This window comes from Lepidochelys olivacea (assembly GCF_965140295.1).
Source record: "Lepidochelys olivacea isolate rLepOli2 genome assembly, chromosome: 9".
In the NCBI taxonomy this organism is placed as follows: Eukaryota; Metazoa; Chordata; order Testudines; family Cheloniidae; genus Lepidochelys; species Lepidochelys olivacea.
The window spans coordinates 72,890,829-72,911,577 of record NC_140419.1 but is presented as its reverse complement, the minus strand read 5'-3'; the positions used below and the strand labels follow the sequence as shown (position 1 = coordinate 72,911,577).

At 37.7% G+C, this 20,749-nt stretch overlaps 1 protein-coding gene across 2 annotated transcripts in view; it reads left to right on the top strand.

Annotated features, from left to right (window-relative positions):
• KLHL4 (kelch like family member 4) overlaps window positions 1-20,398 on the top strand; it is a 76,501-nt gene extending 56,103 nt beyond the window's left edge. Inside the window, exons 6-11 of one of the 2 annotated variants that reach the window (XM_084638213.1) lie at window positions 3,788-3,974; window positions 9,959-10,183; window positions 12,009-12,171; window positions 15,162-15,374; window positions 16,983-17,154; window positions 18,629-20,398. In XM_084638213.1, coding sequence (XP_084494339.1) covers window positions 3,788-3,974; window positions 9,959-10,183; window positions 12,009-12,171; window positions 15,162-15,374; window positions 16,983-17,154; window positions 18,629-18,688 — 1,020 coding nt within the window. In that variant the 3' untranslated portion in view covers window positions 18,689-20,398. Of the gene's footprint in view, window positions 1-3,787; window positions 3,975-9,958; window positions 10,184-12,008; window positions 12,172-13,990; window positions 14,104-15,161; window positions 15,375-16,982; window positions 17,155-18,628 lie in introns of those variants that run through there. The other variant, XM_084638214.1, reaches the window with a different exon arrangement.
• The last annotated feature ends 351 nt before the right edge of the window (window positions 20,399-20,749 follow it).

Sequence of the window (20,749 nt, the reverse complement as noted above, 5' to 3'; positions counted from 1 at the left end):
AAAATCTTTCCTCGCTGCCAGGGTACAATCCAGCTCAGTAGGGGGCTGTGTCACTCCTGCCTTACAATCTTGGGAGCCTTGCAATGACTTGCTGAAGTAGCTCCCACCTGGGCCACTCAGAAACAGCCTTTCCAGTATTCAAGCCACACCTTGAAGGTCTGTATGCAACTGCTACCTGCCAGCCATCTTTGGGTTACACTGTGGCACTCACCATCCTCGGTTATTCTGCAGAGTGACCCTAACACACACCCCAGTCTCAGATTTTTCCACAGACATGTTTGTCCTACTCAGCCCTCTCTGGGACAGTACACATATTTTAAATTTGTTATTCCTTTAAGGGAATTGTATCCCAGTTTATTATCTCAAATAGTTATTCAGACTCCTCAGTTTAAACACATTAGATTAGTGTGATGCTCTGAACCTTAAGGGAACACCCTGCACCCCCTTATTCATCCTTAAAATATGATTGTGTGGTATCCAATGCAAATTTGTCCTGTCGGATGTCTTTGGAGGGCTCATGATGCACTGAGCATTGTTGTTATAGTATTCTTATAGGTTGTAATTTCATGTATATAGTTTGAGGCTCAAAATGTGTCCTCATGGCTTAAAACAAGCCCAGGCAAAACTCTCCAGGAGCAGAGGGGCAGTTCACATCTCATCAGGGCATGGATGGGACAAACCCAGCCCAGCCTCACAGGAACAAAGGACACCGGCCTAGGCAGCAACAAAGGATCTGTTGGACTCTCGAGTGAGTCATCCCCCTTCCCTTGGTCAGTTTGGGACTACAATAAGGTAATGCTCACCTGAGTCTGAAGGAGTGGGGAAGCAAAGCCAAGAGGGAAGAAAGAACATGATAAAAGGGAGAGACATTTGCCATGCAGTCTCTCTTCCACTTCCATCTACAGACACCATCAAGCAACTGAAGCACTGATCAAAGAGGAGAGCCTGGCTGAAAGGCAACCAGCCAGCCTGTGGTGAGAAGCATCTAAGTTTGCAAGGGCACTGAAAATGTTAAGATCAGCTTAGAATGCATTCCGCTTTTATTTCATTTGACCAAATCTGACTTTTGGTGCTTGGATTTATAAACACTTAAAATCTATCTTTTGTAGTTAATAATTTTGTTTGTTTATTCTATCTGAAGCAGTGTGTTTGGTTTGAAGTATGTCAGAGACTCCCCTTGGGATGATAAGCCTTGTACATATCAATTTCTTTGTTAAATTGATGAACTCATATAAGCTTGCAGCATCCAGTGGGCATAACTGGACGCTGAAAGATGGGGGTTCCTAGGGTTGTGTCTGGGATTGGAGATATTGGCTAGTGTCATTCAGTTGTACAATCCAAGCAGCTGCTGGCCAAAAGTGCTCACTCACATAGCTGGCAGCAGCTTACATGCCAGAGGCTGTGAGTGAACAGCCTGGGAGGGGGGGTTCTCATAACGAAGCAGGGTAAGGCTGGATCCCAGAGTCAAGGATTGACCTAGCAGATCATTGGTCCAGATAACACCAGGGGAATGTCACAATTAGATAAAGCAGTAAAAAGTTTATTAACTACAAAGAAATTGATTTGAGTATAAGTAATTAGGCATAAAAATCAGAAATGGTTACCAGAAAATACAGATATTTATTAATGCCCAAACAACTATATTAGATTCAAGAAAAGTTTCTCCAGCAAATTATTGCAAACTCAGCAAACTCTGAGATCAGGACCCCTCACCCAGAGTCCAGCACCTGATTCCTTTTTCTCTTCACGTGCAGTGAATGCGATAGGCAGGGGGAGAAAAAGAGGCCCCAGGGGGCGTTTGTCCCTCCTTTTTATAGATTCAGTCCCCCTCTTGAAAAAAATATTTCAAGTTGGGCACTAAGAGACAAAGAGTCTGTTTGGAAGGATGTTCCCTGATGGCTTTTTCTCACCTGGTTGAGCCTTCTTTGTTTCCCTCCCAGCTTGATGACTCTGTCTATTGCTTAAGTGCAAATTAAGGCAAGTACACATTCCTTTGTCTAGAACATTCCTATTTGCTGATTTCTGTTTTGGCAGGGCTGTGGTGTTTGAAATGTGTGTTAACAACAATATACAAGTAAATCTTATAACTTTACATAAAATGTTGCCACAAATATTTTATCAGGATGATACTGACCAGCTAATTATGAGTTTTTAAATGATACCTGAAAAGACATATTTTGTACAAAGATTATTACAATCATGTGTTGGGTGCTAATACAGGGGCGTATTCTGTCTCTCACACACAGACGTACGTATTTTCAGTTTGGTAAAGAACATATTTCTATACTAAAAAGATTTGATATTTTGGTAAATGGTCAAGTAACTATTATTGATTTGCAAAGATCCAATAAACAGATAAAAAGGATATCATAAGGCCAATATGGTTATTCGTGCTGAAAATCTGCCCATTTTTAAAATACCAGTCTACAGCGTATCTACCTGAAATGTAGTGAGTGCTTTGCTGTATTTTCTCATCTAGTAACAGAAACTTGGATATCCTACAAAATCACTAAATTTAAATTGCAAATCAGTCCGAAGACTGAATAATTTTTAAAAAACATCCAAAACTTTTATTGTCTTGAATTTTAGCAGCATACCACACAACATAGAAACCAGCAGTGTACATTTCATTACATGCATCATTACTCAACCTTTAACATTGAAATGGACACTTTATCAAAGGGAGTCACAGAGACAGCTTTACAATTCTGTAGTGAGTTGACATCTTATTACAGCTTTGTGATATTTGTGGTATGAGACTGTCAATGCAACCCAACATCAAAACAGAATGTAATGTGTTGCAATGCATTATATGACATGCATTGTTAGATATCACTTCATAATTATTTTATGGCTTTCTGATTCTCTTAATATTTTTACTCTATGCATTTCAACCATGCTAGTTGGTCAGAATCGGAGGTCATTCCTCTTTCCTTCCTAGTTTTTTTAAAGGGTATGAGAGGGACCCTAGTCAGTCTGGTACGCATGTCAGAATATGAAGTGCTGATCAAACCTAGACTCCAACACTGCATGTGGGTTCCCAAAGTGCATAAGCTTCTACAGTTGCAGGCTGGATATCGATATTACACATATTTCATTTAAAAAATAAAAGACAAGCAGTGGTGAGCTGGAGCCAGTTCGCACTGGTTCAGGCGAACCGGTTGTTAAATTTTGAAGCTGGTTTAGAACTGGTTGTTAAAGGGGTGGGGAAGCTCAGGCGGGATGGACAGGATGTGGCCCACGGGACCGTCCTGTCTGTTCTGCCTGAGCTCTCAGCTGGGGAGGCTCCCACGAGAATTTTTACTGACCTGGCGGCACTCCAAGCCTTCGGCAGCACTTCGACTGTGGGTCCTTCACTCGCTCTGGGTTTTCGGCGGCGAGTCCTTCAGTGCTGCCAAAGACCTGGAGCGAGTGAAGGAACTGGTTCTTGAGCTTCTGGCAGCTCATCACTGGACATAGGACTTCTAATTAGTTTCTCTATTAGTAAAGTTGCCTCCTTTATTATATTGGACGAGCTTCTGCTTCTAATCAAGCCAAAGGGAGTTTTGCCACTGACTTCAATGGGAGCAAGATTGTGGCTGTTCATAAGAGTAAATAAAAACCTTTTCAAGATTTTATTTTCTTATATTTACATTAGTTTGCATCAGATAATTTATTTGGACTATGACAAACCTCACATGAAAGATGGGCCCAAGATAATTAGATCTGTGATTTTGTTTCAGATATTAAGCTTTATCCTATCTTTTATTATTTAAATGAGTATAGATCAATCTGTTTGATTTCTCAGTTACTAGCAGATCTTGAAAATAGCCCAATGTTCACACATGACCTTGAGTGTCAGAAACTTCTTATGGAAGCTATGAAGTATCATCTCCTACCGGAAAGAAGGTCCATGCTGCAGAGTCCTCGAACTAAACCTAGGAAGTCTACAGTGGGTGCACTTTATGCTGTGGGAGGCATGGATGCTACTAAAGGCAAGTTTGGAAGTTTTTTCAGTTATTTTAGGAACACCCAGATAATAAGTGACAAAGCAGTTATTGGGTTATTAGAAAGTTTCTAAACACAGAAATTTAGGGATGAAAGAATAAATGATCCTCTTACTCTGTGCTATGCCTTCAAGCAGGAAGACCCACAGTTGTAAGTAATAGATTAACTTCTCAAAGTTTAGACTTCAGGTTCAATTCAGAAGAGCACTCAAAAATTTAGAGGTTTACAGCAGAATTTTTCTGAAAAAATGATGAGAAGAAAATTATATTATTACCTACGTGTGGCCAGTTTGGAAATACTGTGAAACGATCTTTTGCATATTGTTTTAGAACTTTGAGCACCAGTCTCAACCAAATCCTGAAAGGTGAGAGGGAAAATATAGAAAAGTAAAAAAAATTAACTCAATATTATTGGACCATTTTAAGAGTATCATTTATTATCGCTTCTAAACAAAGCTAATCACATATTTTAAAAAAGAGAACCTTTCGTTAGAGTCTTGGGTTTTTTTCACTCTTGCAACAATACATAACATTTTTCAGTACTGCAAAGAAAATTCCTACAGCTTGTCCCTGAAGACTAATTGTTACAGTGGTGTTCTACATTTCCCAGCCATCCCATTGTTGGAACGCCACTGCCTTCCCCTTATAAGAGGATTAAGGGGGCTAGAGGAGGAAGGAAGTTGGTTCCCTGGTGTAACAGATGTAGGTGCCATGAATTTCCCTTCCTCAGCTCCCATAAGGGCTGATTTCCTTTACAACCTTGTCCAATCCATTTTATCCAATAACTAACTATAGCCTTTCCATAACAGGAACCTTCATTTGACATATGCCACAATTTTACTTACTAAATTGCAACATTACAACCTAACTCCCTTGGCCCCACCCTAATGGGTCCCAAACCTGCTGTGGAGAAGGTGAAAAAGCCCATACTGACAGTGAGGGAAAAAATCCATCATAGCCCCTGAGAGGAAAGGGAAACTAGTGTGATACTCACAATGGATCACGAAGGGACACTGTTCCTTTTTTCTAGATTCTATGGGGCAGAGGGGGAAGTGCTCTCAGCCTCTCAATGATCCAAGTGAAGCAGAGCTTTCTCTGGGACTGCATGAAATATAAATACCACCACCTTCCACTTCCCCCAATTTGTTCCAGCTATTTCCTGCTCCTCGTTGCTCTGCACAAGTAAACTTTCCCCCCTTCCTCTACCTCTGCTACCAGATGTGGAAGGATCCCCTCAAGATGCAACAAACCCTTTTCTTCCAACCAGCTGGACAAGAACCCAAAGCATACAGTGTGGTGAGCACATTCTCACACCTGAAGTCATGTTCAGTCATAATGGCATGTACACAACCAAAAAATCAAGGAAATATCACTTAGCAGTTTCTTTTCACAGTCCGCATCCTATTCTTTAATGATTTACTAAGAATTATACATAGAAATGTCATTCAACAGCACTCTGTGATTAAGCCTTTTCAGATTACTAACAAGAGACCGGAAGTACAAGTTCATATGGACTGTAATACTTTTATGTATGTCACTTTAAAAATGGAATAGTTCATACATTAAGGAACATACTGATTAATGTTCTGCAGGAACCTTACCCTCATACCTACAGTATGTGAGCCTGGAAATACAATTATTCCAAAATGTCATAGGGTTACGTCACAGAGCTCCTGCTCTTCAGAAAATAAGCAGCAAGATAGGATGTTATAATTAGGTTCAAGACTAGTGATTCACTCCTTTATTACATTTTGCTGTATGTAATGAATATTAATAGCATTTCAAGACAGTTGCCCATTCCACTTTTAGGTTTTAAAAGTATTACATATACTGAGTTCCTTTAAAAATTACAGCTCACCTCCTAAACATCAAATATCCATAACAGCCAGTGTTATGAAGAGCAAGAAAAATGGTTAGCATGATTGATTTGTGTTCCCTGAAGAGTCTGAAATAATTGCAACTCTACAATCTTTTAAAAGTGAAACACACGTGATGACACCTATCACTAGATAAAGGAAAGAAACTGAGGCTCTTTCCTGAAGTTAGTTTCATCAAACTAAATGATATTGTTGTAAATCATCTGCTACCAAGAACTGTAAGCTTAAAGATAAACTAGGGTTTTTTTCCCCCATCAAAAGAAAAAAAAGGCAATTTGTTTTCCAAGCAAGGACTATAAAAAGAAAGGACTTTTTTATGAACATGTGTACTTCCCATCAGTGACTCTTTTTACTCATTATCTTGGAAAGAGTCCATTTGTTTGAACTTTCGCCTTTTGATGGTTAGGAAGTCAGTATTTCCTCACTTCCCCACTTTCCCATAACCACTCTGACTCACATCTTGAGCCTGCATTGGATTTGTAAGATAAAATCAATCAACACCTAACTACTGTACACTAGTACAACAGCATGGGGAATGGGAGTAAATTATCACCTCTACCAATAATGCAATTCTGTGAGGAGAACAAAAAACCCCCACTCCCACCACCCCCCGCCAAAAAAAAACCACCAAAAAAACTCCACAACCACCTATGGTACCATTTGTATTTATCAGAGGATATTGTGAAACAGCTCAAAGGAAGATCAAAACTAGGCTTATTTGCTGAAATTTTCAGAGGCGTCTAGGTTCCCAAATCCCATTGAATTTGAATGGGAGCTAGCTGCCTGACTCCTGTAGGCTTCTCTGAAAATTACAGCTGGTATGCACAGATACACTGTTACCAGATGTGCCCGTTACTTTGGGGTATGCTCATTTATTAGGGTTACTCTTCTGGGGTGGGGGGGTCTGTAATTCTATTAATGTACTGCTTATGTCACTTGTGTGTTCATATGGAGCTCTACTCCTTCCTTCTGCAAGTCCCCTCCCAATGGAGCTATCTTGCAGGACCTAGGTTCCCCAGGACTGTGATCCTCCAGCCCTAGAACCAGAAGAACACACACACACACACAGAGCAAGTCTGAGCAGACCAGATCAATCAGCACTCTCAAGCTGACCCCCTTATATGTCCCTATACTCAATGGGTTGGGTCAAGCAGCATTTTCAAGCTGTCATCCTTATATGCCCCTGGTCTCATCAGGCTGGGCCAAGCAGCACTTTCAGCTGCCACTCTTATGTGCCATAGGTTTAACATGTCCCTATCCCCACTTTCACGTCACAATTATACTGGTAGTAACCCACTTGATGAGTATTTTGGGCACTGTAGGGATCTTTAGCTTAGGTAAAAGAAGCGTTGCTGCAGAGTAAATGGGGGAAGCTAAAAACACAAAAGAGTAAAGTTGTGAGAGAGAGAATCAACCAGCTTAGCCATAAAAGTTACTTATTCAATAATAGTGATAACTACACAAGGAGAGCCTAAACCAACATAACAGTTATATTATTAAAGGTTAATACCTGAGGTAGAAAAGAAAAAGAAAGAAAAAGAAAAAGAAAAAGAAAAAGAAATCTCACCCATTCCATGAGGCTTGAACTGGTCGGGGTTCCCAGGTGATGGTGGTAGCTCAGTGTCCTGAGTGCTGGAGAAAGGCAGAGCCCCCAGCACTATCAGTCAGGAGATGGAGTCCCAGTGGAACTGAGGCAGAGTTTGGGCCCATGCATCAGAACACTTACTTGGGCATAGGTAGGGGTTTTTGTAGAGAAACAACAAGGGTTCAAGGAGAACATTAGCTTTGTTTATGGGTAAACTGATGACTCAAGGGTTTTCTTTAGGCTAGACTATAGGAGCTGATCACTCTTGGCTATGGGGTGGTGTTTTCTTCCAGGGAGCTCACAGTACAACTTGGCTGCTTCAGTATTTTGGATATCAATCAAGGATTCATTACTAGAATTGGCCTGATAACTGCTGATCTGGGTGTGTGCAGGTGTAGGTTCATTAACGTCTGGAACAGAGATCCCCCATGCAATGCTTCCCTGCTTTTCAGGTACCAGAGTTCAGTGCGCTTCTCTGTTCTCCATTCTGTATGCAAATGGAGAGGTCTCCCTGTCCCATCTTTCAAGCAGATGAGGCTAGGGGAGTGGTCTCTGTTGTTCAATCTGTATACTAATGGAGATTTCTTAATCTTGTCACCCTTGTCAGAAGAGGTCTAGCCATGTCTCCCAACGCCCTTCACTGCTTTCTGCAAGCCTTTTCTCTGATCAGTTTGGTTCAATCAGAGACTTGTGGGGTGGTGTGTCTTTCAGGAGTCAAACAGGCTAGATACTGCGCCCTGGTTCCCCAAAAACACAGAGCTGACTAGTGTCACCATACAGAGTTAATGTAATTTCACCTACTTTTAAAATTAGTGGGTTGAATGTTTCTTTAAATCTTTTGAAATAATCAGACTGGAGGATTTTGTGAAAGCTCACGCATTAGGAGAGCAGAGCAAATGGGGAGGGGTCAAAGGAATGAGTAGCAAATAGGCAAACAAAATGGAGAGCATTGAAAGAGGTAGTGAAAGGGATATACAAATTCAGAATAAAAGGAGAGACTAGGGAAGGGGAAGAAAGTTTAAAACTAGGAAAAGGGACAAGATCAGCGGGGGGGGGGGGGGAGAAGGCGGCCAAAATATAAAAAGACAAACCATTTTAAAATGTTATTTTAAACTTCTCGATTTCTTTAGTTCCATTGCCCCATTATTCCTCCAATGTATCTGGAATGGTATATCCAAACAGGGTCTGGTAGGCAGCGATGTGTTCCATGGTGTTAGTCAGAGCAGTAGGGATTAGTCAGATTAATTTCAAGAGTCATTAGATTTTGAAAAGCATGCAACAGCCACCAGAAGGAGATAAAAAGAGAACATTAGATATTGTTCTGGTTATTTCAATATACTTAAACATAGTGTGGAGTCACTCCTGACTGGATTTGTGAGAGTACTATGCAGTAAATTCTAAACCTTCATTCCAGTTTCTTCCTGCTGTTGTGTTGGTGCCATAAACCATACTTTAATTGCTAATTACAGGGCTTGTGGTACTTGCCTTCACTTCTATCAAAATTAGTAGATTTTATTCACATTAGGGGACAGGCAGAAAATCAATTTGTTTTTCCATATGGTTGCCTTCAAGACCACATGAATGAAACCACCCAATCATGCTAGAAAGAATCTTCGGACTCATAGGTATGATTAACAATTGCCGCCTGCCTACCTTAGTTACTGGGCAGTTGCCTCCCCGATGTGTTAAATCAACAATTATGGAAGCAACAGCAACTACTGAATGACTGACAGGAGCCATTGCTTTGAAAAGTGTAATTTTGAGTGGCATGGAGTCAGGGTTCTAATAATAGAGGTAGAAATGACCCTTTCACTCAAAGCATTACAAAAAACACAGCAATGTAAAAAGAAAAGTGAAAATACAGATCATGTATTATTGCAGATATAGGATTATTTCAAGCCCATGACATGGCTGGAATTCATGGTAACAAGACAATTTTACCATGTCTGTTTTTAATAAAATAAAAAGTATATCAAATGTTGTTTTGGATGCACATGCAGGACTCATATACATTCATAAATATATTAAAGGGCAGATATTTAAACATGGCATCTGCAATTTTTCTTATGGTTGCAACAATTTAAGTACGAATATTGCTAGGCACCACAGTGCCCCCAGATACCATATTCATAAGGAAATGAAGAGAAGAGAACCTCACAGTACCTAAATAACTCATGAATTTAACAACTTTGCAAAATTAACTATAGCCAAAACATTTGTTTACATCTAATTCTGCAGTCTCTAGTGCTTGGTTTACTTTTATATGCCTGACGATGCTATACCAATGCATTTAATGCAGCTGTCTCAGTAAGTCCCCAATTTTCAACCTAAGAACTAGATCTCAATAAGAGTCCATGCACAGCATTGTTAAAGCCTTCAAATTTAGTAATGGTATCCATGACGGGGATGCGTTGGGGAGTGGAGAGGGTTTTGGAATAGAAACTACTGAATGTTAAACACTAAGGACCTTCTGATGTAGTTTAAAGTTTTTATAATTATGCTTTTAACAGGTACCACTACAATTGAGAAATATGACCTTAGGACAAACAGTTGGATACAAATTGGTACCATGAATGGTAGACGATTGCAGTTTGGAGTAGCAGTAATAGACAACAAGCTCTATATTGTGGGAGGAAGAGATGGCCTGAAAACCTCTAATACAGTTGAATGTTTCAATCCAACTACCAAAGTTTGGACTATAATGCCTCCTATGTCAACTCACAGACACGGCTTAGGTAAGAGTTAGAGTTACTGTACAATACATATTGCACCACATTTACAGATTAATACTACTGATTTTAAGAATGATAAATGTAAAAGTTAAGTGTTGCCATAATTTTTTTAAATATTTACCAGTACAAAGCAATGTTTATACAGGATATTTTTCAAATCCAGCTACTTTCCCACTGCTATAAAATCCTGCCTTGTTATTATCCTAACAAACTTGCACTGGCCTTTCAATGCTAATTTTGCTCTGAACATTTGCAAAAATATATACAAAGGTAAAAGTAACAAATTAGTAGGAAATTCTAAATTCCCATTGACTATCTAAGGGATCCGTTTGCAATACACGATGGACCTTGCAGATGCCATTGACTTCAATTAGCATTGGGAGTGCTCAGCATGTCTGAAAATAAGGACCTATAACACTGGTAAATATAATTAAATATAAGTGTGCAAAGAATAATATATTTACAAACACCTACATCCTATAATCAACACACTTTACAACATTCAATGAATTTGTCCTTTCAATTCTATTTAGAAAAATATTCTTCTACTTTACCAATTATCCTACTGAGAGAAAGCTCATACAACTTAATGTACCTTTGGACTATATCCCTCTATACATCTTTAATAACTATGTGAAATCAACCATAAACATACAATTGTGTGTTCCCATTACAGAACAACAAAAACAGGGACAAATTTAAGGCTGGGTGGCTCAATATAAGCAGGATTTTAAAAGGCTGAAAATCCTTCTTTGGGATAAATTGTAGCATGTGAATTGAGAAGGACACAATTCTAGAAACAAGTATTTCATGAAAATCTTCAAGCTGTTCACAAAGATAATCGTTACAGTAAACACAATAAGAATAATAATTTAAAAAGTCAAATGACTGATGAAATTAGATTCATAACCATTCAATCACCCCAGTCCCATGGCATGTTATACCTTTCCACCAAGTACTCTGTACTGACATCACAGCTTAGCGCTCTTCCAGGTCTGTCAACTTTGCAACTATTTGCTTTGATAAGACAAGTAGGAGCTCTACATATCTTACATAAACAGGTGAAATCCTAGCCACAATTAAATCAATGACAGTTTTACTACTGACTTCAATGGGGAGGATTCACCCAATATATAAACTATAACTTTAAAACCTGAATGTTTATAGTTTGGTTCCTAAATCAGCCTGATTTTCAAAGCTGTCTTGAACCTATGGCTCCTATTAGCTTCAATTAGATTTTGTGTCTTTGAAAATCAGGCTATTTATATTTAGGCCTGTAAATATGGATTTAGAAGTCGAACTTTAGGCATCCAGATTCAAACAAAACCAACAAAAACTAAACATAATATAAAGTATACTAAACAATATGAAGGGCCATCCATCCCTAAAGGGAAATGAGAAAACTCAAAGGCTCCACAGTAGCTGAATGATCTTGTTCCTGTACCTAAATGCATAGCGTCAATGAGCTTATGTGCAACTCCTAAACATATTAATAAATACTACTACTACTAACCTGAAGGGTTCAGTACAAATGGAAATGGCCAAACCCTGGAGCGGGGAGCGTCCATGTTAAAACTGCTTCCCTGTTTATCTTTGAGTGAAAGTCAGTGTTTTCCCAGCAGAAATACTGTATTCACATTAAGTGTCTGTGACTTACATTCTGCTCAGTGTCATGCAGATTTTATATAGATTTATATGAGATGATTATTCTGTAAAGACATTTTTAGAGAAATGAAAAGCCATAACTATAGCAGGCAATGAATATTAGTTACTGAAATGTTCTGATGTCAGACCTATCTAATTTTGTCCCTAATTCTATTTTTCAAAGGCGTAGCAATGCTTGAAGGACCAATGTATGCTGTTGGCGGTCATGATGGATGGAGTTATCTTAATACAGTAGAAAGATGGGACCCCCAGGCACGGCAATGGAATTATGTTGCTAGCATGTCAACTCCTAGAAGCACAGTGGGGGTTGCCCCATTAAATAGCAAGTATGTAAACAGACAAGCTGAAGGACTGGGGGTGGGTTGGAGGGTTGTTTACTTACTTTTGCTCAGCTATGTATGTGTGACCATTTACTTCCAATATTTAATAACGTCTTCTCTGAAGAGAATTTAAGATTGTAGAATAGCAAAAAGACATCATCACAGACCACACAACCTCAAAAAATTATTGTGGTAAATAGCCTTTCAAATTTTCCCTTCATAAATTGTATCTTTATGGTATTTTAGCTATTCATAGTTATGCTAATTTGAAATGATACCACAGGTTTGAAATAATTTATCTCCCCAGAGCCATAGTTTTTAGTCTTGTCAGGGTTTATATAGTCTTTTCTTCCATCTAATCTAGACAAATTGAGTTCCAGGCAGTTTATTGTTCCTGGATCTTTCTGATGAGAATTTAAAATGGATGTTCTGTGTACGTTTCAGAGACACTACAGATCCCCAGGAACTTTGCACAAAAGTAGACATTCTATCCATGCATCTTTGGCTAAAAATTGCCCCTCCTCCCAGTGTTGTGTAGTGAGGCACATTTTATTTCTTCTCTTTTCCAATTTAATAAGGGGCTGCAGCATTTCAGCTATTGGTGGAGCAATTCCTAAATTGGTATATGGTTGGATCAATTTTATCCTCCATTCCCCACACACCAGTCAGGAAGGAAATTGGAAAACCAGGTGAAATGGCACAGCTGCTTTTCGAAGCCTCTCAGTATGATGTTTTGTGGGGCATGGATGAGCATGACAAGGTCCCCTGGCTCACACCCCTCTGCATCCCATGCTGCCAAATCCATTTATATAAAACTTTCAGATTCAAGCAAATTATAACCCAAAATATGCAACGGCAGAATGAAGCTGGCAAATGACCTTAAGAAAAGAGTTTCATGTATATGTTTACTCAAAACATTTAGAGAAGCAGAACTAGCTATTCAAGCCCATTTTATCACAGAGGAAATACCTTGCAGACATCCTCAGTATAAATTTTACAAGAAACTCCTCTTAGTGTCTTCTACATTGATATGCAGGAAATCCCTTTGCTAAAGAGGAAATCCAGCCCCATGGTGTCTCAGGCCTCAAGCACTCTTGAAACAGGCTGCCTGGCTCCAACCTGACCTAAATTATGTCTGTTAGTTTTGTGAGGTAATCTACTACACAACAGGGGATATGATGAGATCAGGTGTGATTCATTTAGCTCCTACTACTGCCCTTCAACTTGGTGAAAAGCTTCCATGTAGACTTTTAAAGACTTTCTCCCTTGTTTCCCCAGGATCTATTTTTTTTTAAAAAGCAATGGTACTGAAATTAGAATATTTATCCATCAATTATTAACTACACCAGAAAACTTTTTAATTGAGTTTCAGTACACACAATGTGTTTTGCCCAAGGAAACATGTAGGAACAATACCAGTTTGTAGTGGTATTTGGTCTTTCTCCTTCAGAGAAAGGGAGAGGTACATCTTATATTTAATTTCTAAAACATGCCCATCACATTGCGCCTGGGTATATATTCTTACATTAAGAAAAAATATCATTCAGGTATATACCTCCTCAGCCCAAACAACTGTGCAGGGAAGTGAGCTTTATCCATTGCCCTGAATTCAAAAACTCGAGCTTCGTAGGGTCCAACCCATGAAGAGTGTGCCAGAGTCAAAGAAACTGCCATGAGCATACAAAATGTTAACATTTAGGGGCGGAGAGTAAGAAGTTTGGTTTGAACAAACATTTCCTAACCAGCTCTAGTGGGAATATATCATCTGATTTCACCTGTAAAGATGGTTTTCATGGAGATAGATGATGATTTCTCTGGTGTGTAGGATAAACATCATGCAAGGTTTGAAAGATCAACGTGACCTTGAAGAACTACATCTAAAAGAGAATAGGACTCTCATGAAGTCTTTCAAGAACACATTCAATTTTCCCCATTCAGGTACCATTTAATACACTGCCCCCTTCTGTACCGGATATAATGTCTGAGTAATCTGCAAGTAGAAATTGTACAAGTCTAATCTGGAACCGAAAGAGGCATGGATAACAGATAAGGTTCAGATCTGAAATAAATTCTCACACTAATCACCATCAAGCCACTGCAGCTGCCTGGGAGCAACCCCCAAGAAACATTGGGAAATCCAGAAGGGTCCCAGGATTTATAAAAGTTATTGACAAAAGGCTGAAAAATATCCTGAGTCACAGAGCAAGCACCATCCCCACCATATTCTCTCTGCTCCCAACCAGTCAGCATCATTTGTGTCTTACCTGGATTGAACTTCAGTCAGGTCATTTTAATCAAGGTCCTAATATTAGCCAGGCACTGGAAAAAACAAAAAAGACCATACTACCGAAAGTAAAATGCCTTTTTAATACTAATGGCAAGACAGTGCAAACTACATCACTGTGTCCTCCAGTAGCTTCACACAAGTTTAATAGAAAGGATGATATAACAGGTCCCTGCTGAAATCTACCTTGAGGTCTTTCAGACACAGGGAATGATGTGTCAAATAATTTAACTGATATAAGATTCAGTTTAATAAAGTTTTAAATTATTAATGGAATAATAACATTGTTTAACAATACCTTGTTCAACAAGTCAACCATCCAAAAATAAACATTTGTAGCATCTGTAGGAAAACAATATTATTTTTAAGATTACCTGTTTCCTGTTTTGTCTCTTCAGATTATGTTTAATGAATAGTTCATATGTGAAAAGGCTCTTTAATCTTATTTTTCTTTTCTATACTACTGATAATACTTAATAGTGAGACATGCAAAAATATGGTAGCATTCTTTCCCTTTGAGATTAGAATCATATTCTCCAGAAAGCATTATGGAAAAGAACCCTAGTGCATAGTTAGTTCCAAATTTCAGTCTGTGAGATTAGCCTCACTTAAAATGCTTTAAAATAAACAAATAAGATCTCTATTAAAATGAATGAGTGAAGACAGAACATATGTTTACAGCACTGGTTTATCCCTATGTGGATTATTGTAGATTATATGCCGTTGGTGGACGGGACGGTAGCTCCTGCTTAAAATCCATGGAATGCTTTGATCCTCATACTAACAAATGGAGTATGTGTGCTTCAATGTCTAAGAGGCGAGGCGGTGTTGGTGTTGCAACGTACAATGGATTTTTATATGCAGTGGGAGGTCATGACGCACCTGCTTCCAACCACTGTTCTAGACTTTCTGATTGTGTGGAAAGGTAAGGATTTTTATTTATTTTTTTAAAATCTCTGGAAACAAATTTACTTACAGTACAACAATGGAAATCCCTTAGCTTGGAACATTACATTTGCAAAATATATTACAAAAGTAAAATTATAAAAATGCTAAGGGTCTGCTGAATTTAAATAGATTTTTTTGAAGGCTGGGGTTCATATAGAACACAAATCAACAGAATCTGAAAGTTTGGGTTTCCGTACCCAGCAGCAGTAGAATCCGGCAAGGTTTTATCAGCCCTATTGATGTGTTTCTTCTAGAAGGTCAATTGAACGAATTATGTTTTCACCAAACCCCTAGGTTGCATGTATAAACTATCATGGCTAATGGAGGACTTGTTCATCCCTTTACAAAGCTGTTTCAGAAGCACATTAAGTTGATCTCATGTGGCATATTCCCTCCCTAAATTACTGTTCTTCAAAGGTGAGCTTCATCTCTATCCAGATACCCAACAACACGAGGCCTATGCACCATTTAAGTCCCACTTAAACCCTCAAAGCCATGAGCTAAGTATGAACAGCAACAAGATATTACAAGATAGTTGCTGGGTTTGTATGCATTTATTGAAGAAAAGCTTTCATATTAACCCTTTTATGCAAAGATTTTTAAATGAACCTTATTGAAGCATATTTGCATATGAGATGCTACCAGCAGACGTACAGAGTCTCCGAAAAATGCAGACACTGGACACATCTTTTTAAGGACAATAATATTGTTATATTATGTGCTGCCCCCCACACCATCCCAGTTTGCAATATGAACTAGGAAAAGAGTATGCTCATAGCCTGCTTAAACAGTGACTTGTCTGGACATTTAATTAGCAGTATTGGCAGTATGTACTGAGAGAACTGTTGGGTGTCTCCTGCAGTGCGGTGCTTTGAGAAAGGCAAGGGAAACACTGGTGAACATGCAAAACACCAGAGGGGATAGACAGAATGGTTAAATTCTGCTTTCTGTTATATTGATGTAAATCTGGAATAACTTAACTCCATGGGAATTGAGATTTATACCAGTGTATCCTGAAGCGATTGTATAGGCAGAAGCAAACTAAAAAACTCATGTTAGATTTACTGTATATATTTTGAGTTGTCGACTTTTATAAAGATAAATATTTTAATCAAAATAAATATTACCTACATGAGAAATGTTTCATGTTTGCAATGAAGTTTACTTTAAATGTTAACTCTGGCTTGAAATAGTGGCTGCATGCTTTATGAGCAAAGGGGAAGAAGAATGCATTGAAATCTGCAGCAATTTATCTGATTAAGCTACTGTCACAATATTATTGCTGCACACTTCACATTATACAGCATGAAATAATTGTATCTAAGATGATAGGCAGTGACTATGTCCTGTAAAATGAGAAGATTTTTTGTGCGTGTGCTTGAAGAGTCCTCTAGTGGCTAAATAAAATATTAAACCATTTTACTTCTGTCTCTCTCTGCTGTTAACTGTAATTGTCCATGAATTGGTTCATTTTCTTCTGTACTGTAGTTCATCTAATCTGAGTTGTTTAGAATTTAAAAATGCTATAATCATTATCTTACCTGTGACCAATTATTTTTCTAATCACGGTCATAAAATATCCTAGATATGATCCTAAAACTGACACCTGGACAACAGTGGCACCTTTAAGCGTACCACGTGATGCTGTTGGCGTCTGTCCTCTTGGGGACAGATTATATGCAATAGGAGGCTATGATGGACACAGTTACCTGGACACTGTGGAGTCATATGATGCACAAAATAATGAATGGACAGAGGTAATGTCATATAAATAAATTAAAAACTTGACACTACACTAATTATTACAGGGACAGTAGAGGTGAGTACATTAAAAACAAATAATTTATATATGCTGTACACTGGGACATATAAAAATCAAGATACTATTTTGCGTATGTATAAAATATTGGTAGTGCCTCATATATGACATCAACTTAATTCCCAAACAAAAACTATATTAAGATGGAATTAACACTGAGAGCATATGTTAATAATTTACAGTAACACACTTTAAGCTTCAGCAATTTTGCAAAATGTCCTCAACCGTGGGCTCTGATCACACTTATAATGCCAAGACCAGGATATGCTCTGTTGAACACAAGACTATTACGGAGATGTATTTGATCAAATGTTAAACGCCACAATCCCCGCTTCCCAAGCTAGTGGATGCACAGCCACTTTCAGAGTCTGATGAGCAGAACACCTTAAGTAGATAGTATATAGTTGTTTGATTGCAGTTACAATTGACCATTTAGCTGTATTGCACCACTACATATTGTGTACTGTAGCTATGCAGTTCTTTATGAAATTCTAATGTGCTGTAATAATCTACAAGATTTTGGAACATACAAGAAAAAGGTAAAAATTTGATAACGCGAATAAAAAGGCAGCTCTAATCAATGAAGATTATTTGGTCCTACTATAATGTGTCAACCACAGTGAAAGCAGAAGTGAAAGGTCAAAGCAAATACTTTCACTTTATAATGAACCTCCGATTCTTTTGGTTCTCTCTTTCTGCCTAAAAATAAAGTTTCACATAGACTGATCCCGTTCTGTGGAATTTTACATGTTGATCAAAATACTGATATTTGCATAGATTTGGTATTGCCTTGACTAATGTTTGTCACCACCGCCCTCTACTGGCAGGTATTTTAAGATCTGCTCAACTTTATGTAATAGCATGCTATCTTATTTTTACCATTTAGTTATGTAAGTATAATGTTTACATTCCAATTGATTTATTTCATTTCAGTGTTTAATATATAGAGCAGTATAAACAAGTCATTATCTGTATGAAATTTGAGTTTGTACTGAATTTATGTAGCCTGTTGTAAAACTAATCAAATATCTAGATGAGTTGATGTACCCCCTGGAAAACCTCTGTGACCCCCCAAGGGGTTGAGAACCAGTGTTCTGGACCACCTCCTATTACTTATAGTTGTCAGAGATTCTCCTGTAGGTAGCATGACCCATGCTCCTGGAGCACAAGAAACTGAGTTTTCTCTCCACTAACTGAAAAGCCCCATATGGCCACGAAATCATGACAGCGTTCATTAAAATTCTGCTAACAGCAAACATTGCATTTTTTTTAAATCACTCTTTTGCATAGTTCTATTTAAACATATTTAATGATTTTACATACTAGAAAAAAAAACACTGCTTTCCTTTGAGTCCATGAGTGACAGATTACATGAAGTTAACTAAACAGAGAAATGTGTTTCCTCCTTTTAGGAAGTCCCTGTCAATATTGGAAGAGCTGGAGCTTGTGTTGTTGTGGTGAAATTGCCATGATGGATGTCCCTGGTGTGAAATAAACCCTGAGTACAGTTCCATAAAAACCATGTGACAAGAGGAGAAGAGACAAGTTCCAGAACATACTACAAACTACATACATTTTTGCAGCTCTCTACTGGAGGAAGACTCAGATCTGAGCCATTACGTGGTTTGAGCACAAAACTGAAGTTTATCTCCATTGCACAGACAGGTTTTTGCAAAACATGAATCATATGCAAATATCAATATTTTGTTACACCTGATACACAGTAATACAATAATAATGTTAAATGGTTCAAGTCTATTATAAAACTTTACTTGTTGTTGTTAATAATATACAACAGCAGCTAAAGTGATAGATGTGTGTCACTGAATAAGACTTAATAGACATTTTCTTGTCCGTATCAGCAGCAATGTTTATATGTTTCGAAAACAAGAAATGTGTGTTTAAGTAAGTGAAAAGCAGACACTGGATAAAATAAATCTTCAATGATAGGTAACTGTGCAAAAGGCTGTTTGAGAACTAACACTGGCAACTGAAAATCACAGAAAAAGTTCCTTTAATGTAAGTTTACATTTAATGACATCTAATTTCACAAATGAGAATATTTAGTGGATTTTTAAAAAGCATATAGAAGCAAATTATATCAGAAAATTGTGGAACTGATTCTGTGCCAAATTACAAAACCTAGTTACTAATAATAAGTATGATACTGTCTAACCTTTTATTATTAAACACTATGACAGAATAATCATTTTTAGCAATACAGACGATTAAATTCTCTAACATTTTAAAATATCTGCCCGAGTCTGAACAAATCATTCTTTTATTAAGTTTCTGCCACTGAAATGAAATCTCATTTATAAAAAAAGATTGCTAATGTAACTTGCAGTATCTAAAAATTGGTAATTTGATAATGTATTGATATGCACTAGTAGCACCCTGATCACACAGTCAGTTTATTGCCCACTAACCATCTGTCAAAATATTTTAAAGAAATTTGGCTTTTTTGGAATAATCAGCATGCGTTAGACTTATCACTGGTAAAATGTTAGTGTAATTACATTCATCAAATATAGCTTGCATAATGGAAAAATGTATATCATATTGATATGACAATCTAGGACCTCAGCTGAAGAGTGCCAGCTTCCTCACATGTACAGTAGAAAATAATGTAGTCAAAGAACATGTGTACTGTGTAACATTATGTACCATTAAAATAAGCATGTTTACATTTTATCTGAAACCAGCTAGAATGCTAAGAATGAAGATAAACTTCACTGAATCAAAGGATCACTTGAAAAACAGCACAAAATATTCAACTGCATTACATCTCTTTCATGTGCCAGTTTATATGAAGGATTTTTTTTTTCATTTCTGATAATTTTGTGTGCTGGAATTATACATTAGGGAATGTTATCATATATGTAAAATGTTCTATACCGTAAAACATGATATTTGGATAGTGTCTATGTTAGCCTTTAAAACTCATCATCATTTCATTCTGAGAAAAATTCAGGGTAAAATAGTAACAAATGTGCTTTATGAATATGTAGGCAACTTTGGGAATGGAATGTTGCATTTTCAGAACTCTTCAATATGCTGTTTTAACAGGCTTTATACTATATATTGTGTAGAAAAGTTCTAAGACTCAGCAACCATGGGATTATTTATAAAAATAAAATGCTTTTAAAGTTGCAAATCAATTCACACAAATTATGTTTATAATATGGCATGCTGAATTAAAATAAATTTTACTTTCTCTGCTAAGAAAGTCTCTATGAAATTTTAAACAGTATTTCAAGAATTGTGTGATTCCTAACTTGTATGTATTTCCAACAGTACTAGTGACAAAAAGACATTTTCTTCCTAAAGTAGTTTTATATAAAAGACCCAGTGTTGCTCATAGTAGCAAGTCTCTCTCCTTTCTTGGTGATGCTGCATCAATATAGGTCATGTGTTCCTTCCAATAGCTGAGAAATGACATTTTTAAGAGGAATAGAAAATCTTACCTAGCCCTCAGCACACTAGACCCATCTCTCCACCAGATATCTGTGCTGTTCATCCTGCTCTTCTCT